The sequence below is a fragment of the Bombina bombina genome, chromosome 4 (assembly GCF_027579735.1).
Source record: "Bombina bombina isolate aBomBom1 chromosome 4, aBomBom1.pri, whole genome shotgun sequence".
Classification (NCBI taxonomy): domain Eukaryota; kingdom Metazoa; phylum Chordata; class Amphibia; order Anura; family Bombinatoridae; genus Bombina; species Bombina bombina.
Window position 1 is genome coordinate 104,103,546 of NC_069502.1, and position 25,179 is coordinate 104,128,724.

The window sequence follows — 25,179 nt, forward strand, 5'->3', positions numbered from 1 at the left end:
TTATGAGTGTAACTGTACTTTTCAATGTATTTTTGATGTATTTTGTGACAATTTTTTGTTTTGCGAAACAGTTTACCAGAACTCTGAGGTTGCGCTATCCCAACGCGCGTTAACTTCAATTGTGCTCAAGTGATCGTGTTTACTTTCAACTTGTAATAAGAGCGCTATATCCGACACACACAAACAGCCGCGATAAGCCCAATATCGATTGCATGTAACTGTTAGCGTCTCGTAATCTGGCCCATAATGTATAAAATAAAATTGTTATTAGAAGTGATTAATTATATTAAATGTGTGTTTTTTATTGTTTACAAAACTTCCAATCTTAATCTCTGATACCCAGTTGTTAACACATTCTAATAGCGAGGCACAGCACACATGAGATATGGCTTAGGCGCCCTGGTAAATCCAACCGCAGGGGAAAAATCAACATCTGAAACACCTGGAGGAAGCTGAAATGTGAATTTTTGCAGCAGCCTTGTGAAAATCAGAAAGAGCTCTGTTTTGGCAAAATTTTCTCCAACGCATGATCTCCGACCTACAAAATAATAGTAAAAATAATAATAATAATAATATTGTGTTTATATCACTTTACCCTTCATGTTTTTATGCAAACATACGTTAAACAGACCGGAAAGTCAAAATGAAATTTTCATGATTCAGATAGAGCATGTAATTTTATATAACTTTCCTATTTTCTTCTATATCAAATTTGCATCGTTCTCTTTGTATCCTATGTTGAAAAGCATAACAAGGTAGGCTCAAAATCAACAATACACTACTGTAGGAAAGCTGTTTATTGGTGGCTGCGCATACAGTATATACCTCTTGTTATTCGCTCATCCAAAGTGTAAAGCTAGCTCCCTGTAATGCATTGCTGCACCTTCAACAAAGGATACTAAAAGAATGAAGAAAATTGGATAATTGTAAACCGGAAAGTTATTTAAAGCGATATGCTCTATCTGAATCATGAAAGAATAATGTTGGGTTGTACGTGCATTTAAGGGTTGTCAAATGAATATTTTGCTTTATATATAAATGAACCAAAGTCTATTAAAGAGTCATCAGTAAGAATGATTTTTTTTCTCTTTTATATATGTATGTTCAGGGGTGTTGCATCCCATGCTTTAAAAGAAAGAAGATGTAACATAGCTTATATACAAAGGTGTTATGGTAAGTTATTCAGACATGCTGTGAAATAATCACACATATTGCAGTATTCTGTTATAATTACATATTTTACATCAAAACTAAACTAAAAAAAAATCCTCATAGAATGTTTTATTAATTATAGTAAAATACTGTACAAGTGCAATGTACATGTAGAATGAAGTTTGAGTGCATACAGCTTACTTATATGCTGAAATCTGCAAATCTAGCCACATTATAAAGTAATTGCTTAGATCAGTGCAGGATTTGATTTATATCTGGTCCCTGATTTCCTATAGCAAAGGAAATGAGGCAAACATACACAACATGCTTGGTGGTTCACTAGTCTGCTCTTGGATTTTTATAATATAATTGTTATATAACTGTTTTACAAACATTTATTTTGTATAAAGACATTTTGTGATGTGTTGTTTAATTGCCAATATTACAAATATAAACATGACACAAATTGTATATACTTTTAACAGTCAATCCTCTGAATGGTCTAATCCGTCATTTTCTGAATTATGAGCAATATGGGTGTACCTTATTAAAAAATATATAGACATCAACATTTAAAGGAATAATTAATAGCTGAAATGTACCCTTTATACCTCCTAGGAAATATAGATATAAGTGAAGACAAGTCCTTGGTTTTTTTAACCTATTATTCCCAAGTTGATTATCTCACATGAAAATCCCATATATTTTGGTGGTGAACCCCTGGACAGAAGATCTGAGGTGAGAGATAATAATATAAGTCTTTGTTACAAGTTTGCTTGTTGGTGTTAGGTGACAGATATGTTTTTAGGTAATTTAGCTAGAGTGACATGTCATAAATAAATTTATATTGCTCTCCTTTTCTTTATTTGTGAGCTGTGTCATTGTTACTTGTAATAGCTGTCTACACTTAGCAGACATCTGTACCTGTTAAGGAGAAGTTAAAAATATATAATATATATATATAGTTCCTCACATATCTTTTTGAGGATTTTGAAGATAGTGGACACCGTGGGGTAGATTTATCAAATGTCCGCCTAACATTGCTAAATGTGAAAGCTGATGAAATGTTTGTGCAATGACGCCCCCTGCAGATGACCGCTGCTTCTTAACTTAAGTTTCAGGCATCCACCACATGATAAATCTATTGAGAATCTGTTTGCACGGCTTTACAATAAACAGGCAACAGACCATTACACACCTGCTTGAGTGTGTAGTGCCCCTCCTTTCTCTTGTGCGACCAATCGCATTAGAGAAGAGCCTGTTATTCACCCCAAGTGAGTGTTTTCGGGGTGATTTCAATCCGCATACTCAGTGGTGGGGGAGACCACTGCTTCTTACATTACGGTAGGGCCCAAAAGCAGTATATGCTGCTTAATACAGGTTGTTTTGCTGGAAGACAATGCATCCTCTAAGTCTAATAGCTCCATGACCATGATGCTGCAGTGTTTAGAAATAATCATAAGGATGACTAGAGAGTAGGGATGGGTGAATGTTTCTAAAAATTCAAAATTTAAAACAAATTTTTATACATTCGTTCGTTCAAATCAAATTTGAATGTTTATATAACATTCTAACATTCTATTTTCAAATTTTCAAATTTTTCATTAAAATTTGAAAATATTCATTAGAATAATAGAATGTTTAGCTATGTATTCATTCAATTTCAAAATGTAATATTCGAATTCGAATGTGACATTCAAATTCGAAATAGCATTTCTATTCTACAACTGTGTTTAATAAATGTAATATTCTAAATTGAATTTGACATTCAAATTCAAATGTGACATTTGAATTCAAAATAGTATTTCTAGTCTAATACTGTGTTTTTTAAATGTAATTTTCGAATTTGAATGTGACATTCAAAATTGAAATAGTATTTCTAGTTTACAACTGTGTTTAATAAATGTGATATTTGTTTCTAATGTGATATTCAATTTGAATGTGATATTCAATTCGAATGTGACATTCAAATTCAAAATAATATTTCTAGTCTAATACTGTGTTTTATAAATGTAATATTCAAATTCGAATGTGATATTCAATTCAAATGGGATATTCAATTTGAATGTGACATTCTAGTCTACAATTGTGTTTTATAAATGTAATATTCAAATTCGAAAGTGACATTCGAATTCGAATGTGACATTCGAATTTGAATGTGACATACGAAAACTGTAAATAATATTTTAAAATCAAATTTTTAAGAATATTTGTTCTTATCAATATTCTATTATGTAAATCGAATTTCTACAATAACATTTGTTCTAACATTCGAATTTGAATATAAACACATTCGCCCATCCCTACTAGAGAGAAGCTCATCATATTATTGTTGTGCAGTTGCAAACTAATCATTGACTGTAGCTTTGCTTTGCAGTTTGTGTGTTGTTCAAAATGTTATTGTAACATTATTGTGATCTCTTCAAATAAAGTTTGCTATCTTTAGAATGTGATATGTGATCATTAACTAGAGATCAAGTACTATGTTAAGCACACTGTCTAATTATTGCAAAATGTGTGTGATATTCTATTTCCCATGACTAACTTTTGCATAAATCTTTGTGTCTCTATTGACCAAGATGATGATTCCTCATAGGATATAAAAGAATTGTCTTTGTCAACGCATTTCATTAAAAAATATTTATATATAAGGATGGGCTACATACCTGCTGAAAAAGGTATAAATGCATCGTTTTTTACAAAATTTCCCTCAGAGTCAAGAAAGTGTTGAGGATAAAACTCGTCTGGCTTTTCAAAGTAATCCTTGTCTTTTAATGCGGATGTCAACATAAGAAGAACGTTAGTTCCCTATAAAAAAGAAATGACATAAATGAGCACGTAACAATGTTTTACTTTTTAATGTAATGAAAGATGATTGTCTGTTTTATAAATATATCAGCATGGCTGGACAAATATCTATACAGTTTTTGGGCCACGTTTAGAAAGATCAGGCAGGTAGGAGCCTTCATCTTCTAACCTAACTATGCGACATTACGTCTAGCGGGCAGCAATTTGCTGCCTGCATTTACCATTGCACACCATCGCAAGTGTTCAACCCGACCCCTGCTCATGCTCAGCCATTTGTGCGCGACCAGGGGCTGTCAATCTTGATGGTCGAAAATGTCCCGGGGGATCATCATAGCAATGTCTAAAGAAGCAGCGTTCTGATGATAGCTACTTAAAAAAAAACAAAATTTATGCTTACCTGATAAATTTATTTCTATTGTGGTGTATCCAGTCCACGGGTTCATCCATTACTTGTGGGATATTCTCCTTCCCAACAGGAAGCTGCAAGAGGACACCCACAGCAGAGCTGTCTATATAGCTCCTCCCCTAACTGCCACTCCCAGTCATTCGACCGAAGACAAGCAAGAAAAAGGAGAAACTATTGGGTGCAGTGGTGACTGTAGTTTAAAAATAAAAAACACCTGCCTTAAAGTGACAGGGCAGGCCGTGGACTGGATACACCACAAGAGAAAGAAATTTATCAGGTAAGCATAAATTTTGTTTTCTCTTGTAAGGTGTATCCAGTCCACGGGTTCATCCATTACTTGTGGGATACCAATACCAAAGCTTTAGGACACGGATGAAGGGAGGGACAAGGCAGGCACTTAAACGGAAGGCACCACTGCCTGCAAGACCTTTCTCCCAAAAATAGCCTCCGAGGAAGCAAAAGTATCAAATTTGTAGAATTTAGAAAAAGTATGAAGCGAAGACCAAGTCGCCGCCTTACAAATCTGTTCAACAGAGGCCTCATGTTTAAAAGCCCATGTGGAAGCTACGCCTCTAGTAGAATGAGTTTTGAGGAGGCTGCTGGCCAGCAGTCTCATAAGCTAAATGGATTATGCTTCTCAGCCAAAAAGAAAGAGAAGTTGCCGAAGCCTTTTGGCCTATCCTCTTTCCAGAGTAGACGACAAACAATGCAGATGTTTGACGAAAATCCTTAGTAGCTTGCAAATACAACTTTAAAGCACGAACCACGTCAAGATTGTGTAAAAGACGTTCCTTCTTTGAAGAAGGATTAGGACACAGTTTCCTGATTGATATTCCTATTACATACTACCTTAGGAAGAAACCCAGGTTTGGTACGCAAAACTACCTTTTCTGCATGGAAGATCAGATAAGGGGAATCACACTGCAAGGCAGATAACTCTGAAACTCTTCGAGCTGAAGAGATAGCTACTAAAAACAGAACTTTCCAAGATAAAAGCTTGATATCTATGGAATGCAAAGGTTCAAACGGAACCCCTTGAAGAACTTTAAGAACTAAATTTAAACTCCATGGTGGAGCAACAGGTTTAAACACAGGCCTGATTCTAACCAAAGCCTGACAAAACGCCTGAACATCTGGAACATCAGCCAGGCGCTTGTGCAAAAGAATAGACAGAGCAGAAATCTGTCCCTTTAAGGAACTAGCCGATAATCCCTTTTCCAATGCTTCTTGGAGAAAAGATATTATCCTAGGAATCCTGACCTTACTTCACGAGTAACCCTTGGATTCACACCAATGAAGATATTTACACCATATCTTATGATAGATTTTCCTGGTGACAGGCTTTCAAGTCTGAATCAAGGTATCAATGACCGACTCGGAGAAACCATGTTTTGATAAAATCAAGCGTTCAATCTCCAAGCAGTCAGATGCAGAGAAATTAGATTTGGATGTTTGAATGGACCTTGGAGTAGAAGGTCCTGCCTCAGAGGCAGAGTCCATGGTGGAGAGGATGACATGTCCACCAGATCCGCACACCAAGTCCTGCGTGGCCACGCAGGCGCTATCAAAATCACTGAAGCTCTCTCCTACTTGATCTTGGCAATCAGACGAGGGAGGAGAGGAAACGGTGGAAACACATAAGCCAGGTTGAAGGACCAGGGCACTGCTAGAGCATCTATCAGTGCTGCCTGGGGATCCCTTGACCCGTAACAAGGAAGCTTGGTGTTCTGACGAGACGCCATCAGATCCAGTTCTGGTTTGCCCCAAAGTTGAATCAGCTGGGCAAATACCTCCAGATGGAGCGCCCACTCCCCCGGATGGAAAATCCGCCTCCCAGTTCTCTACACTTGGGATATGGATAGCTGAGAGATGGCAAGAGTGAACCTCTGCCCATAGAATTATCTTGGAAACCTCCATCATTGCCAGGGGACTCCTTGTTCCCCCCTGATGGTTGATATAGGCTACAGTCGTGATATTGTCCGACTGAAATCTAATGAACTTGGCCGCAGCTAGTTGAGGCCAAGCCTGAAGAACATTGAATATCGCTCTTGGTTCCAGAATGTTTATCGGAAGGAGGGCTTCCTCCTGAGTCCACGAACACTGAGCCTTCAGGGAGTTCCAGACTGGCATCTGTCATCACTATAGTCCACTCTGGCCTGCAGAAACTCATTCCCCTGGACAGATGGACCCAAGATAACCACCAGAGAAGAGAATCCCTGGTCTCTTGATCCAGATTTAACAGAGGAGACAAATCTGTGTAGTCCCCATTCCACTGGTTGAGCATGCAAAGTTGCAGTGGTCTGAGATGTAGGCGGGCAAACGGAACTATGTCCATTGCCGCTACCATTAGGCCGATCATTTCCATACACTGAGCCACTGATGGCCGAGAAGTGGAATGAAGAGCACGGCAAGAAGTTAGAAGTTTTGATATCCTGACTTCTGTCAGATAAAATTTCATTTCTACTGAATCTATCAGAGTTCCTAGGAAGGAAACTCTTGTGAGAGGAGAGAGAGAACTCTTTTCTATGTTCACTTTCCACCCGTGAGACCTCAGAAAGGCCAGAACAATGTCCGTATGGGACTTGGCGATTTGAAAAGTTGACGCCTGAATCAGAATGTTGTCTAGGTAAGGGGCTACCGCTATGCCGCCAGAAGGGACCCTAGAACCTTCGTAAATATTCTTGGTGCCGTGGCTAACCAGAAGGGAAGAGCCACAAACTGATAATGCCTGTCTAGGAAGGCGAACCTGAGGAACTGATGATGATCTCTGTGAATCGGAATGTGGAGATAAGCATCCTTTAAGTCCACGGTAATCATATATTGACCCTCCTGGATCATAGGGAGGATGGTTCGGATTGTCTCCATCTTGAAGGATGGGACCCTGAGAAATTTGTTTAGGATCTTGAGACCCAAGATAGGTCTGAAAGTTCCCTATTTTTTGGGAACTATAAACAGGTTTGAATAAAAACCCAGCCCCTGTTCCTCTCTTGGAACTGGGTGGATCACTCCCATAACCAGTAGGTCTTGAACGCAACGTAAGAATGCCTCTCTTTTGATCTGGTTTACAGATAGTTGTGAGAGATGAAATCTCCCCTTTGGAGATGAACCTTTGAATTCCAGAAGATATCCCTGGGAAACAATCCTGGATGTCTCTTGCCCAAGCCTGGGCGAAGAGAGAAAGTCTGCCCCCTACTAGATCTGGTCCCGGATCGGGGGCTACTCCTTCATGCTGCCTTAGAGGCAGCTGCAGGTTTCTTGGCCTGCTTCCCCTTGTTCCAAGCCTGGTTAGGTCTCCAGACTGGTTTGGACTGGGCAAAATTTCCCTCTTGTTTTGCATTAGAGGAAACTGAGGCTGTGCCACTCTTGAAGTTTCGAAAGGAACGAAAATTATTCTGTTTGGTCCTCTTATTGGACCTATCCTGAGGAAGGGCATGACCTTTTCCTCCAGAAATATCAGAAATGATCTCCTTCAGACCGGGCCCGAATAGGGTCTGTCCCTTGAAGGGGATGTTAAGAAGCTTAGACTTTGAAGTAACATCTGCTGACCAGGACTTAAGCCATAGCGCCCTACGCGCCAAAATGGCAAAACCTGAATTCTTAGCCGTTACTTTGGTTAACTGAAAAACGGCATCAGAAATAAAGGAATTAGCTAACTTAAGAGCTTTAATCCTGTCTAGAATGTCGTCTAGCGGAGTCTCCACCTGCAGAGCCTCCTCAAGAGACTCGAACAAAAAGCCGCTGCAGCAGTAACTGGGGCTATGCATGCAAGAGGCTGGAAGGCTGGAGAATAAAACCTTGATGAATAAAAATTTTCTTAAGGAGACCCTCCAATTTTTTATCCATAGGATCTAGGAAAGCACAACTGTCCTCGATGGGGATAGTTGTACGCTTAGCTAGGGTAGAGACTGCTCCCTCCACCTTAGGGACCGTCTGCACTGCAAAGTATTTGTCCATTTTACACAATTTCTCTGGAACCACAATGGGGTCACAATCATCCAGAGTCGCTAAAACCTCCCTAAGCAATAAGCGGAGGTGTTCAAGCTTAAATTTAAATGCTGTCATTTCAGAATCAGACTGAAGCAACGCCTTCCCTGAGTCTGAAATGTCACCCACAGATAGAAGCTCACCTGCCTCGGCTTCTGAGTATTGTGAGGGTATATCGGACACAGGCATTAAAGCGTCAGAAAGCTCTGTATTAGTTCTAGCCCCAGAGCTGTCTCGCTTTCCTTGTAACCCTGGCAGTTTGGAAAATACCTCTGTGAGGGTAGCATTTATAACTGCCACCATGTCCTATAAGGTAAAAGTATTAGACGCGCTAGATGTACTTGGGGTCACTTGAGCGGGAGTTATAGGTTCTGACAAATGGGGAGAGCTAGATGGCATAATCTCCCTTTTTTCAGTCAGAGAATCCCCTGGAGATAAATCTTTAAGCGCCATAATATGGTCTTTATAGTTTATAGAAATTTCAGTACATTTGGTACACATTCTAAGAGGGGGTTCCACCATGGCTTCTAAACATATTGAACAAGGAGTTTCCTCTATGTCAGACATGTTTAACAGACTAGTAATGAGACAAGCAAGCTTGGAAAACACTTTAATGAAGGTGAAACAGCAATTAAACAAAAACGTTACTGTGCCTTTAAGAGACAAAAACTAACACTTAAACTGCAAAACAGTGTAAAAATATAGTAAAGTCTTTAAAATTTTTACAGTGTGTGTAAGGGACTAAAGCAACATTGCACCCACTTGCAAATGGATGATTAACCCCTTAGGCCCCAAACCGGATTTAAAAACATTAAAAAACTTTACAATACAGTTAAGCACCCTGCCACAGCTCTGCTGAGGCTCCTACCTGCCCTCAAGTACGATTTTGTGCAGAAATAAACCCCTTTATAATGGTCCTCAGGTGCCAGAGGACTCCTCTAGGGAAGCTGGATGTCTCAGTCTGAATTAAAACTGCGCATTTAGAGTGCTAAAATAGGCCCCTCCCACCATGTACTGGATGCCAGAGGGGCCTTAAGAAAATACTCCTAGGAGTATCTGATTAGCCATGTGGAAACTAGGCCCCAAATAAAGAGTTATCTCCCTCAGAGAAAAAACGTCCTATTTTTGAATTCATCTAAACGTTTAACTGTCACTAAGTAATAAGAGTATTACCCTGTTTTGTAAGCATGATCCTAGTTGCTGTTAAATCACTGCATCAGGCTTACCTCAAATACACAAGGCTCTGTCAGCATTTACTAGAACTCATTCCTCTCTCTAGAAATAAATATACTGAACATACCTCAAAGCAGGTACTCTGCAGACCGTTCCCCCAACTGAAGTTGTCCCATACTCTTCAGTTATGTGTGAGAACAGCAATGGACCTTAGTTATAAACCGCTAAGATCATCAACCTCCAGGCAGAACTCTTCTTCTAATTTCTGCCTGAGAGTAAAACAGTACAACGCTGGTACCGTTTAAAAACAACAAACTTTTGATCGAAGGTATAAGTCACCACATATCTCTTGATACTTCCTATCTTGTCGAGAGCTGCAAGACAATGACTGGGGGTGGCAGTTAGGGGAGGAGCTATATAGACAGCTCTGCTGTGGGTGTCCTCTTGCAGCTTCCTGTTGGGAAGGAGAATATCCCACAAGTAATGGATGAACCCGTGGACTGGATACACCTTACAAGAGAAAGACAGTCTAGTCAAAATTAAACTTTCATGATTCAGATAGGGTATGCAATTGTAAACAACTTTCCAATTTACTTTTATCATAAAATTTGCTTTGTTTATTTGGTATTCTTTGCTGCAAGCTAAACCTATGCAGACTCAAATTGATGTTTAAACTGTTAAAAACCACCTTTTATCTCAGTGCATTTTGACAGTTTTTCACAGTTAGATAGAGCTAGTTCATTTGTTTCATATATAGATAACATTGTGCTTACTCCCGTGGAGTTATTTAACAGTCAGCACTGATTGGTTAAAATGCATGTCTGTCAAAGGACTGAGATAAGGGGGAAGTCTGCAATGGCTTAGATACAAGGTAATCACAGAGGTAAAAATTGTATTAATATAAAAGTGTTGGTTGTGCAAAACTGGGGAATGGGTAATAAAGGGATTATCTATCTTTTTAAACAATAACAATTCTGGAGTAGACTGTCCCTTTAACTCTAGGCTCACTCTGGGCTCTGAAGAGCATTTGAGAGCTACATTAAGTAGAGCCCTTTGTTTGTTTACAGTATGTCTTTATATATTTATTTAGCCAGTAAGTAAGTGCCATAGCATATTTCATATTAAAACAACTATACATTTAGGGCCCGATTAAGTGGAGCAGTATTCAGTGATCCTGCTTTAGCGCTAATAACGCTTAAAAGAAACTTGTATACCATGCTCGTGTTACAAGTTAAAAGTAAAAAGTTAGGGAGCGAGAGAAAACTAACGTGTGCTAACTATAGGAGGCCCATTTATCAATCTCCAAATGAAGCTTGAAGGCCTTTGTTTCTGGCGAGTCTTCAGACTCGCCAGAAACAGCAGTTATGAAGTAGACCACTGCTTCACAACCCTGTCTGCCTGCTCAGAGCAGGCGGACAGGAATCGATACAATTCATCCCGATCAAGTATGATCGGGTTGATTGACACCTCCCTGCTAGCAGCCCATTGGCCGTGAGTCTGCAGGGGGCGGCGTTGCACCAGCAGCTCTTGTGAGCTGCTGGTGCAATGCTGAATACGGAGGACGTATTGCTCTCCGCATTCAGTGATGTCTGTTGGACCTGATCCGCACTGTCAGATCAGGTCCGCCAGACATATGATAAATAGGCCTCCATAACTTAAGATATCATGACCAAATTAAATTCTTCTTCCCATAAAGTTTAATGGAGAGAGCAACTTAACACTTATTGTGTAAAAAATGTTCTGCAAAATGGTAACTACAGATACAAATATAAAGAGCTAAATATTAAAAATGTAAACTATGCATAAAAAAGATACACAATGCTATAAACAGTTGTATATGTGTCATAAAGCCACTTACACATTGTTTCTTTTATGATTGTTGCTATTTTACACGTGTATTTGCAGTTTTGATTTATTACTGTGTTGCAATATATTAAAGTAATGGTTCTCTTGCTATCACTAGCACTCTCCCACCTTGAGGGAGATCTGGGGGCTCCCACCCACTCCTACCCTGGCGATCGGGCCTGTATAATGACAGGCTTTGCCAGTGCTTCACGTTTTGCATGGTGACGTCACGCGCAATGATGTGATGATATCAGCGCGCAACTTTATTTATACTTAACAATGTTAAGTATAGGAGGGAGCAGGGGCATGCTGATTAGAAGCCTGTATCTCAGACATCTAAGCAGCTACAGACCCCCAAGACCCACCATTGGAAAGGTAATCGCCTGAAAAAAAAAGTTAAATAAAATTTGTTCAAAAAATAAAAAAACCCTTAAGAAATCTTAGCACCCAGGTGGGAAAGTGCTTAGCACTCAAATGGTTAAAATTGCATGCTCTATCTGAATCATTTAATAAAAAATCTGGGTTTTTGTTTCCCTTTAAGTATCGGCTGCCTAATAGCTGATTTATGCTGCAAGTTTATAAAAACCATTGGAGATCCCCCCAACCTGCTCCTCTCCTTAACATGTTTCGCCGGATCCCCGGCTTTATTAAAAGGTGAGGAGCCGCGTCCACAACGGCTTTTTATGTCTTTTCCACGCCTCTTCATATTGTTTTTTGGCAAATCAAATATCATGAATAACGGCACCATCTGTTGTGTGACAGCTCTCATCTTTTTGTCATATTTTACCTTATTATTCAGAGGAATTTCTGTATTGATATTATCATCTATATATAGAAGTAAGCTGAAAAACTGTGCATATACAATAAGTAAGTTCTATAGAAGGCTTTGTACGCTTGATGACACTGATATTGGTTTGTTAATCTCTGATGAGATAAAACTATATTATTATTTTTATTATTTTCAAATTCAATATATTATCCACTAGAGCCAATTGCAGTTCTATATGAGTGATATTCATTATTTATATACAACAGTGTCTATTATTCATTTAATTATGATGAATAGTGAATCATAGTGATGTTTCCTATATAGCTTAAAAATAGTGATGCTAAAGATTTAAATATAATGTATAAATTATAAACCAGTGAAGCAACCATGTGCAAAAAATTATATGTGTGGAGTTAAAAGATAAATAATTGGAGTTCACAGTGTCTATATTGTGTGCAAGAGTGTCTTAGTGAATTGATCTAAATGGTCTTTACATATATATTTTATTGTCATGGCAGTAGTGAAGTGCAAGGATGTGTGTATAATTGTGAATTATATAGTATCTTAGTAATACATTTTAAGGGTAAGATTCCCAACTTCAACAAGGTTTGTGGGGTTACCATAACCATGGTGATCAGAAATGATTCATTTGTGCAGAAATAGTATATTGAATACGCTTGATAGCCCAGCACCACTGTCAGATGCAAGCCAAAAAAGGGTGCTGTAGTCCCTTGATAATTACACATCCACAAAAGGCACCTTGTAGCAAATAAAAGTCTTTATTTCCACATACTTGGGTTAAGACAGAGGCCTCTAGTTATCAAGCCGTCAACCGCAAATACGCTGGAATTCCGCAGCGTATTTGTGGGGAGGCTGATTCGCCGTAGTTATCAAGCCCTACAGCCCGGCAAAAGTAGAATCTAGTGATGTAACATACGATCCGCCGCACTTAGTCCGACACAGATCAATGGAAACGTCACTACAGATGTTCCGAACGCAAGTTCGGCACAATCTGACTACTTTTGGTAGTTATCAAATACCTACCAGGTACGCTCGCCACTATTCCGGGCCAGCGTACCTGGTTTTCAATCCAGGGCGGCGGATCCCATAGGAATCAATGGGAGTCTGACAGCAGTGAGAGCTTATGTTCACTGTTGCCCGATATCCCATTGATTCCTATGGGAAGTGTCTGCACCTAACACCCTAACATGTACCCCGAGTCTAAACACCCCTAATCTGCCCCCCTGACCTCGCCGCACCTAAATAAACTTATTACCCCCTAAACCGCCGTTCCCGGACCCCGCCGCCACTATAATAAACGTATTACCCCCCTAAACCGCCGCTCCCGGACCCCGCCGCCACTATAATAAACTTATTAACCCCTAAACTGCAGCTCCCGGACCCGCCGCCACTATAAAAAACGTATTAACCCCTAAACTGCCGCTCCCGGACCCCACCGCCACTATAATAAACTTATTAACCCCTAAACCGCCGCTCCCGGACCCCACCGCCACTATAATAAACTTATTAACCCTTAAACCGCCTCTCCCGGACCCCGCCGCCACTATAATAAACTTATTAACCCCTAAACTGCCGCTCCCGGACCCCGCCACCACCTACATTATACCTATTAACCCCTAATCTGCCATCCCCTATAACGCCACCACCTACATAAAGTTATTAACCCCTATCCTGCCTATTCCGGACCTCACCACAAATAAATTAATTGTTTAACCCCTAAACCGCCGCACCCGGAGCCCTCCACCACCTACATTACATTTATTAACCCCTATCCTGTCCCCCCTACACTGCCACCACCTTCAGTACATTTATTAACCCCTAATCTACCCCCCCCTACACTGCCACCACTAAATTAAATTAATTAACCCCAAAACCTAAGTCTAACCTAACCCTAACGCCCCCCTAACTTAAATATTATTTAAAGTTATCTATAAAAATATTCATATCATTAAATAAATTAATCCTATTTAAAACTAAATACTTACCTATAAAATAAACCCTAAGATAGCTACAATATAATTAATAATTACATTGTAGCTAATTTTAGGGTTTATTTTTATTTTACAGGCAACTTTGTATTTATTTTAACTAAGTACAATAGCTATTAAATATTTAATAACTATTTAATAGCTACCTAGTTAAATAATTACAGAATTACCTGTAAAATAAATCCTAACCTAAGTTACAAATACACCTAACACTACACTATCAATAAATTAATTAAATTAATAAACTACAATGATCTAAAATAAAATACAATTAAATAAACTAAACTATATTCCAAAAAAAACCCACTATATTACAAAAAAATATTACAAGAATTTTAATCTAATTACACCTAATCGAAGCCCCCTAATAAAATAAAAATGCCCCCCAAAAAAATAAAATTCCCTACCCTAAACTAAATTACAAAAGTAATCAGCTCTTTTACCAGCCCTTAAAAGGGCTTTTTGCGGGGCATTGCCCCAAAGTAATCAGCTCTTTTACCTGTAAAAAAAAAAGCAATACAATACCCCCCCAACATTACAACCCACCACCCACACACCCCTACTCTAAAACCCACCCGATCCCCCCTTAAAAAAAACTAACACTACCCCATTGAAGATCACCCTACCTTGAGCCGTGTTCACCCAGCCGGGCACCACTGGTCATCCGATGGGGCAGAAGAGGACATCCGGACCGGCAGAAGTCTTCATCCGATCGGGGCAGAAGAGGTCCTCCAAGCGGCAGATGTCTTCATCCAAGCGGCATCTTTTATCTTCAATCAACCGGAGCAGAGCCATCTTGAATCCAGCCGACGCGGAGCCATCCTCTTCTTCCGATGTCCTAACAGCGAATGAAGGTTCCTTTAAATGACGTCATCCAAGATGGCGTCCCTCGAATTCCGATTGGCTGATAGGATTCTATCAGCCAATCGGAATTAAGGTAGGAAAAATCCGATTGGCTGATATAATCAGCCAACCGGATTGAAGTTCAATCTGATTGGCTGATTGAATCAGCCAATAGAATTAATGTTGCATTTCCTAGTCTTATTGTTTTAATCCCAAAACAGGGAAATTCTGATGTTCTTGCTTGATGAAATTTGAGAAAATGTTAAGCCACAGTAGTAAGATTTTTCTTGTCTTTTAGATCTTTACAGTCATTTCTAATGTTACTCAGATGTTCTAGCATTCTCACTCTCAATTTCCTGGAAGTCATACCAATATAGAAAAGATTGCATTTGCATGATACTCCATAGATTATTGCCTCTGTTTCAATTCACATGGAATTCAATATTGTGTTATTTCCCAAATCTATCTGTTATTATTTTCATGGGTAGCATGTGTTTACAGATTGAGCAATTTCTGCATTTAAAATTACCAGATGATAACGAATTATGTATCTTTTTGTTTTTAACAAAGATTTTTTTGTCCTCCTGTATCCCACCTGTATTGTATCTCTAATAATCTTATTCAGAATTGGGTCAAATATTAAAATTCCTAAGTGCTTATTTAAAATAATTTAGTTTGAGGTGAGTACGTAAGGATCAATCTTGTTGCTCCATCTTTATTTTTTTTATTTTTTCTGTAGTAGTTTTTTCCTATCTGTATTTTTGCCCTCTGTTGTGCCTTTTTTATTATCCAATTACTGTATCCCCTTTGCTTCAGTTTGTTCTGAAGTTCATCAGCTCTTTTTTTATAGGTTTGGGTGTCTGTCCTCTATTGGTAATGATTTTAATGTATGTGGGGAGTGTGTGCTAGAGTAATGCAAAATACTGTTTGTGGCTGTCTTTTTTCTGTATATGTCTGAGTCAATTTCATCTTTAGAAACTCGGGATATCTTTATATCCAGGAACGTTACAGTATTTAGATCCATTTCCCATGTTAATTTTATGTTTAAGTTGTTGGTGTTTAGTATAGTAAGGAATTCTTCCAGTTGATTATTTGGGCCCTCCCATAGGAAAAATTCACCATTAAAGGGGCAGTATACACTCATTTTCAAATAACTGCATGTAATAGACACTACTATAAAGAATAAGATGCACAGAAACTGTTTAAAAACTTACTGAGAAGCTCTCATTTTAGCTCTGTTGAAAGGGTAGCTGGAAAGCCCACTGCAAGTGGGAAATAAGACACTCCACCCCTCCCCCTTCTTTTGTATATGAAAAGACCCTTTAAACAAACAGGAGCAAGCTGGAGAAGGTAGCTGACGGTATTCTCATAAAACTTTGGGGCTTGGTTAGAAGTCAAAAGAAAATCAGAGAAAATCAGAGCAAAGTTATTTAAAAATAAGCAAAAAATGAGTGTATAATGTCCCTTTAATATATTTAACCATAAGGGGATATGGTTAGTATATGTCACATTTTTGTTTGATAAGACTACCTGTTGTTCCCATCAACCTAGAAAGAGGTTGGCATACGTTGGGGCACAAGCTGTACCCATTGCTGTACTTCTTATCTAGAGGTAGAATTGCTGATCAAAGATGAAGTAGTTATGGTTGAGCACGAAGTTCAAAATTTTGATTATAAATCATCATGGAGCATATATTCCATTGAAGATGTTAATAGGGAAATTTTTCCTTCATTAGTTTTACATTTTCAAGTAGTATTTCCATTGTGTCTTTTATGAAAGTTGGTAATTGGTCACATATTCTTTGAGTCTAAATTCAATGGCCTCTATTTATCAAGCTGTCAACCGCAAATACACTGGAATTCCGCAGCGTGTTTGTGGCGAGCCTGATTCGCCGTAGTTATCAAACCCTACAGACCGGCAAAAGTAGAATATAGTGACGTAACATACGATCCGGCGGATTGAGTCTGACACAGATCGATGCTTACGTCACTACAGATGTTCTGAACGCAAGTTCGGCGCAATCTGACTACTTTTGGTAGTTATCAAAAAACTAGCAGGTACGCTCACCACTATTCCGGCCCAGCATACCTGGTTTGCGGCAGATGCCATAGGAATCAATGGGAGTCTGACAGCAGCGAAAGCTCATGATCGCTGCTGCCCGATATCCCATTGATTCCTATGGTAGTTTCTACACCTAACACTCTAACATCTACCCCGAGTCTAAACACCCCTAATCTGCCCCCCCTACACCGCCGCAACTAAATAAAGTGTTTAACCCCTAAACCCCCACTCCCAGAGCCCGCCGTCACCTACATTATACTTATTAACCCCTAATCTGCCCCCCCTATACCGCTGCAACTATAATAAATGTATTAACCCCTAAACCACAGCTCCCGGACCCCGCCGCCACCTACATTAAATTTATAAACCCCTAAACCTAAGTCTAACCCTAACCCTAACACCCCCTAACTTAAAGATAATTTAAATAAATCTAAATAAATATTCCTAGCATTAAATAAATTATTCCTATTTAAAACTAAATACTTACCTATAAAATAAACCCTAAGCTAGCTACAATATAACTGATAGTTACATTGTAGCTAGCTTAGGATTTATTTTTATTTTACAGGCAAGTTTGTAATTATTTTAACTAGGTAGAATAGTTATTAAATAGTTATTAACTATTTAATAACTACCTAGTTAAAATAAAGACAAAAGTACCTGTAAAATAAATCCTAACCTAAGTTACAATTAAACCTAACACTACACTATCATTAAATTAATTACCTAAATTAAAGGGACACTGAACCCAATTTGTTTTCTTTCGTGATTCAGATAGAGCAGGCAATTTTAAGCAACTTTCTAATTTACTCCTATTATCAATTTTTCTTCATTCTCTTGCTATCTTTATTTGAAAAAGAAGGCATCTAAGCTATATTTTTTTGGTTCAAAACTCTCGACAGCACTTTTTATTGGTGGATGAATTTATCCACTAATCAGCAAGGACAACCCAGGTTGTTCACCAAAAATGGGCTGGCATCTAAACTTAAATTCTTGCATTTCAAATAAAGATACCAAGAGAATAAAGAAAATTTGATAATAGGAGTAAATTAGAAAGTTGCTTAAAATTTCATGCTGTATCTGAATCACGAAAGAAAAAGTTTTTTATAATATTTACACCTAATCTAATCCCCCTAATAAAATAAAAAAGTCTCCCAAAATAATAAAAATCCCTACCCTATACTAAATTACAAATAGACCTTAAAAGGGCCTTTTGCGGGGCATTGCCCCAAAGTAATCAGCTCTATTACCTGTAAAAAAATACAACCCCCCCCAACATTACAACCCACAACCCACACACCCAACCCTACTCTAAAACCCACCCAATCCCCCCTTAATAAAAAATAACAATACCCCCTTGAAGATCACCCTACCTTGAGACGTCTTCATCCAGCCAGGCACAAGTGGTCCTCCAGAAGGGCAGAAGTCTTCATCCAGGCGGCATCTTCTATCTTCATCCATCTGGCGAGGAGCGGCTACATCTTGAAGACATCCGACGTGGAGCATCCATCCAGACCGACGACTACCGACGAATAAATATTCCTTTAAATGACATCATCCAAGATGGCGTCCCTTGAATTCTGATTGGCTGATAGAATTCTATCAGCCAATCGGAATTAAGGTAGGAAAAATCCTATTGGCTGATGCAATCAGCCAATAGGATTGAAGTTCAATCCTATTGGCTGATCCCATCAGCCAATAGGATTGAGCTCGCATTCTATTGGCTGATTGGAACAGCCAATAGAATGCAAGCTCTATCCTATTGGCTGATTGCATCAGCCAATAGAATTTTTCCTACCTTAATTCCGATTGGTTGATAGAATTCTATCAACCAATCAGAATTCAAGGGACGCCATCTTGGATGATGTCATTTAAAGGAATATTCATTTGTCGGGTAGTCGTCGGTCTGGATGGATGCTCCGCATCAGATGTCTTCAAGATGGAGCAGCTCCTCGCCGGATGGATGAAGATAGAGGGTGCCGCCTGGATGAAGACTTCTGCCCCTCTGGAGGTCCTCTTCTGCCCAGATCGGATAAAGACTTTTGCCCCTATGGAGGACCACTTGTGCCCAGCTGGGTGAAGACGTCTCACGGTAGGGTGATCTTCAAGGGGGTAGTGTTAGGTTTATTAAGGGGGGATTGGGTGGGTTTTAGAGTAGGGTTGGGTGTGTGGGTGGTGGGTTGTAATGTTGGGGGGTATTGTATTTTTTTTACAGGTAAAAGAGCTGATTACTTTGGGGCAATGCTCCGCAAAAGGCCCTTTTAAGGGCTATTTGTAATTTAGTATAGAGTAGGGATTTTTATTATTTTGGGGGCTTTTTATTTTATTAGGGGGATTAGATTAGGTGAATTAGTTTAAAATTCTTGTAATTATTTTATTATTTTCTGTAATTTAGTGTTTGTTTGTTTTTTGTACTTTATGTCAGTATATTTATAAGAATCTCAGTAGTGCTCTCCAAATAATATGTCAGTCTATGGCAGGGTTATAATATAATATATTTAATAATTATCCTTTAAAAATAAACCCTCAATCAATATGCATCTACTAGAAACCACAAAATTAATATAAATACCTGAATTCTTTTTATTAGTTAATATCTATGAACACATTGGAATATATTTGTATGGATCAGAATGTGAGTCAATATTATACAAGTTTAAAAACTGTTAAAATATGCTATGCAAAGTTCATACATGTTTACCTTTAGAACTTGCCTTATTCACAATAGGCTTTCATTCAGAGTTGCATTTATAATATCACAGTGAGACTTAAGATAACAGCTACTAATATTCAACAATACAATTAACAGTGCTAATAAACAATAGGACAATAGATATATACTCAGCTATTTAGCTGCAATTGATTCTAATACAATTCTAATTGGGACACTAAAAATTGATAGTTCAGTTACCAAAAAAACTCTTTGTTTCATCTCAGAAGACAGATAAGTAAATTTTTGCAATCAATGAGAAAAGGCAGTCAGCTTGCTCAGAATGATTGTATTTCGAAGTCCCAGCAGTAGTTATCACTCAAAGTTAGCAGCCTGTGTTCTTTCCCTCTCTTGCTTTTACTTATATAAGTTTTCACTTATTTATGAAACCATGTGGGTGCCCTACGGGAGCTGGCCATCCCATTGGTTACCTGGGAAGTCTATTTGGATTGGCCCTTGGCTTGGCATGGTCACCATGGAAACGCATATTTTAACATTTAAGTCCCTTGACTGTCATACTGGATTCTGGCCATCGGGTGGCAGCAGACAACAACACAGCAATACATTTACTATCCAACATTTTTAACAATTAATTATTTCTATGAAATGGTTATTCATTAGACCATAACTTACTGCATCAATCACTCACAATATTAATTATAGATGGGGAAGCATCATATAATTTCTCTGATTATTTCAATATGAAACATCATGTGTCCCCAACATCATGCTATATTAAAGCAAATTAATACTGCTAATTATTCTTAAAATAATTAAATTTATACATCTGTTATATATGTATTCACACAAATACAGCATGTTCTACATCTCCAACAAATTCTGCATGCATCAATCTTGTCTATGGTCCATCTGAAATAAAAATAAGTGTTATTAATCATTTCTTTTTAGGTCCACAAATATTCTTAAAAACATAGAGGCTAAGACGTTTTATGCTTTAAAAAAAAAAAAAAAAAATATATATATATATATATATATATATATATATATATATAGAGAGAGAGAGAGAGAGAGAGAGAGAGAGAGAGAGAGAGAGAGAGAGAGAGAGAGAGAGAGAGAGAGAGAGAGAATAACTCATTGTGTAAACCATTTACAAATCTAAACAAGTTGAGAAACAAACAAAGGTGAGTCATTGTAAACCTCATTTACATGTCTTACCCAGATTCCTTTGCTGCATTGGAAACAGTGTAGTCAGAGAGTTTCTGGGTTTAAAGCAAGTCTTCTGACTTGTTTAGATTTGTAAATGGTTTACACAATGAGTTATTTTCTCTATATTTTGTATTTAGTGGAGGATTTTAAACTCACTTTTCGCCTCCCCATAATTTTAATTGTTGTTGAATTTCCCCCAGAAATGAACTTTACCAAGCAGTGATTTAACCTACTCCCAGCTGATGAGTGGCAATAACCATGAAACAGCTGTCCTGGGATCGGTCTAAATCACTGTACTAACCCTAGCTAAGCATTAAAGCTGTGTAATGCAGCAGTGCTATGGCATAAAGGGAAGTCTGTCTTAAAAAGCAGGCTAAAAGTAAAAAGGTGAGTCATTGTGAACCTCATTTGCATGTCTTACCCAGATTCCTTTGCTGCATTGGAAACAGTGTATTCAGAGAGTTTCTGGTTTTAAAGCAAGTCTTCTGACGTGTTTAGATTTGTAAATGGTTTACACAATGAGTTATTTTCTCTATATTTTGTTGTATTTAGTGGAGGATTTTAAACTTACTTTTTGCCTCCCCATAATTTTAATTGTTGTTATATATATATATATATATATATATATATATATATATATATATATATATGTACACACATTAATTTCTATGCAGTATCTTATATATATATATATATATATATATATATATACATATATATATATATATATATATATATATATATATATTTCAAACATGGGATTATTACAGTTTCCATTCAATTTATTACAGGTTTGAATTTATTTTTCATATATATATATTCAATACAGCAATTACCCATTTTATATAATATGTCCCGGCTCAATATATACATATATGGGTTATTTGAATTATTTCAAACACACACATGAAAAATTTGCATCATTCCTTTTGCAAAAATTATATATTTTTATTTATGCTATACAGGGATGGTAAATGCTAATTTGTCTATTTTCTGCACCTGGATACTTCACAGGGGACAATTTACACATGGCTGTGAACAGTCATTTCTTCAACCAACACTGCTCATCCCTATAAATTTCATTAGGCCTGAAATAAAGTTTCCAGACACTTCGTCCTCACTCACCTCATGGGGCAAGGAGTGCTCTGAAGTTTGCACTTCCTAATTAAGGAGCAAATGTTTTAGTGTCAGAGGGAAACTTTAATTACAATCTGGTATGGGCTTCATTTTCACACCCTAGCTAGAAATGTCTCTTTTGAAATGATCTCTATGAGTGTCCTGTATAATTGAAAGAAGTGGGGGAGGACTGACTATGGGTTCTAAATCAATCCTTTACATCAAAATTGCTATTCTACAGCACATCTGATAAAATAGATGGCCTCATATATACACACATCTTTTTTATATTATTTTCATATATATATATATATATATATATATATATATTAGTATATATACATATATGTAATTGACCTGTACCCTGATATAATTTCCCCTTTCAAATTCAAATATATGTAGGACACATGTATTTGAATTGGATCAAAGTCAGTGGTAATCGGTGAGGATATTGGCCGTATACATCATAGACAGTCTCTTATGCAGAGAGTCCATCATTTTTGAGCCTTCATGCTTATCAGCTAGGCATCTTTAAACTACAGTATGTCTTTAGTGCATTTGGGGATATGACACTTCATTCTCCCTCTATGACATGTAGTTGGGACCTAGGATGACACGCTCGCAATTGATTGATATGAACCCATTTATCTATGAAACTTTCATTTTTGGGGATCCTTATTTTATAGGCCACTGGAGATACTTTGTCAGTAATGACAAAAGGACCTTTCCATGATGGAAGAAATTTCTTCTCTCTAACCTGATCTCTTCCAAAGTTATAAAGATAAACTTTAGCATTTATTTCGTATTGCTTTTTGGATGTTTTGAGATCATAATAGGTTTTAGTGGCAGTTGCGGCTGTTTCTAAATCCATTTGAGCAAATGCAAAGGCATATTGCAGGTGCTTTCTTAGGATCTCCACATATTGATGGGTATTGGCAGCATTTATCAAATTTTGGTCTGATGTACGGTACAGCAGATGCTGAGGTAGAACCATTCTTCTACCAGTCATCAGTTCAAAAGGTGACATCTTGGTAGCACTACTTGGAGTTGCTCTTAATGCCATTAAAACTAGAGGTAGTTTTACATCTCAGTCTTTACCCGTTTCACTCACAAACTTTTTGAGGATTTTAACAATGGATTGGTTGTAACACTCTACACCACCACTTGAGGCAGCTCTATAATCAATATGGAGCTTTCTTTTTACCCCTAATATTTTCCACATTTTGGACATCACTTCGCTAGTGAAGTGGGTTCCCCGATCTGATTCAATTCTTTGGGGTAAACAAAATCTGGAAAATACGTGGTTGATGAGCAATGCTGCACATGTTTCAGCACTATTGTTAGGTGCACTGATGCACTCTACCCATTTAGTGAACAGGCATGTCACGGTTAACATGTATTTGTTATCTCTTGATGACCTTGTTACTGGACCAATAAAATCAATTTGTATATCTGACCATGGCATTACCATCCCCCTTTTTTGGAATGGCGCTCTATGCGTTGGCGCAGTGGGTTGGAACTGTGGACAGATTAAACACCCTTGACAGTAGGTTTGAACATCTTTCAACATGTGTGGCCAAAAAGCGTAGTCACGCAATATTTCATACGTGAGTTTGGCACCACGATGACCAGATGTGGGAGCATCATGGGCATGTTGAAGCATTAGACCTCTGAACTTGGTGGATACTACCCATTGCTGGATGCCAGTTTTGGATGTTCTAATTAACAAACTATCCTGTAACTTGAATTGTGTTCTGGATTTCATTAAGATTCTAAGATCTTCTTTGCCAATACAATCATCTTTTGACATGGGGTTATTTTCAGGATCTTCTATGTGTTTATAGAAGGTGCCTACAACGGGGTCTTCTTTTTGATTAGTTATCAGGTCCTCACTAGGAGAATCCTGACTCCATTGTACCAAGTTAGGTTCACTCTGTTGTTTTGCCTGGTTTCTGGTAATGGCTTCTACCTGAATTGCACCCATTAAGTGGTCAATATTAAGGAGTTCTCCAGTTATGGCTCCTTGTTTGGCTAATGAATCCACAAGATCATTGCCTTCCTTATCTGGGCGTAGAACCCTAGAATGACCCTTGGTATTTTTCCATTGGATGTTTAAATCATTGGATACCACCAGATTATCAATCTCGCAGAACAACTTGCCATGCTTGACTGGTTTTTATTGCTTTTCTGCATGCCATTTCTTTTCCAAGTTGGGAGGTATTCAACAAAACTGTCACGCACATAATTTGAGCAAGTTATGATCACAAATTCATGAATATCATGTTCAATAGCCATTTCAATGGTTTTTAGAACAGCAGTGAGTTCTGCAACTTGACTGGATCTTGGTCCAATGTTGAAACCTATAGATATATTTGGGAATCCATTTGCGCAAGTTATACCAATGCCAGTGACTAGTCTGCGCTCATTATCAATAGTAGCATGGTAAGAACAACCATCAACATATACCCAAGGTAATGTTTGACAATGGTCCTAATTGTACATTTTATATGGGGAAAGCAATTGTTCCTCCAGGAAATCATCTTCTGGCAATTCTTCCCCAGGATCTTTAGCAGTACAGTCATGGAGCTCAGCAAGCCCCTGTGCGACTGGATTCTTTTTATTCTGCTTGTAGCAAATTTCTAAAGGCCAGCCTTGTAAGGAAAGAGTACACGCTGTTATGCGGCTATTTGACAAATTCCCATCTCTTATTCTCTCACTTTGCAAATATAGCAAAGGCTGGTGGGCCGTTTCTACAATAATTTTCTTGCCCTGTACATAGCTGCGGAAATTTTGTAGAGCCCATACAGTAGATAAGAGGGCTTTTTCGCAATCGCTAAATTTTATTTCTACTGGGGATAGAGTTTTGCTTGCATAAGCTATGGCTTTGCTTAAATTTTCATGCTTTTGGTATAAAACAGCACTCATGCTTACATCCGTGTAACCTGTCTCTAAGAAGAAAGGTTTACCACCTTAAGGGTATGCTGAGCAAGGTGCTTGTGTGAGTTTTCTCTTCAGCTCTTTGATGGCTGTCTCTTGAGACTCACTCCAGTGCCATTTCACATCCTTCTTTTGAAGAAGTAGTAGTGGTTTAGCTAACTCTGCATAATTATCAATGAATTTGCGAGAATAATTCGTC

General features: G+C 38.1%; 1 protein-coding gene across 1 annotated transcript in view; it reads right to left on the reverse strand.

The window, feature by feature from the left end:
* Nucleotides 1–356: 356 nt before the first annotated feature.
* The window catches only part of LOC128655265 (cytochrome P450 2C5-like), a 217,747-nt gene continuing 192,924 nt past the window's right edge, over nucleotides 357–25,179 (reverse strand). Inside the window, exons 8-9 of the mRNA XM_053708926.1 lie at nucleotides 3,819–3,960; nucleotides 357–538 (exon numbers count right to left, since the gene is read on the reverse strand). Coding sequence (XP_053564901.1) covers nucleotides 357–538; nucleotides 3,819–3,960 — 324 coding nt within the window. The remainder of the gene's footprint in view (nucleotides 539–3,818; nucleotides 3,961–25,179) is intronic.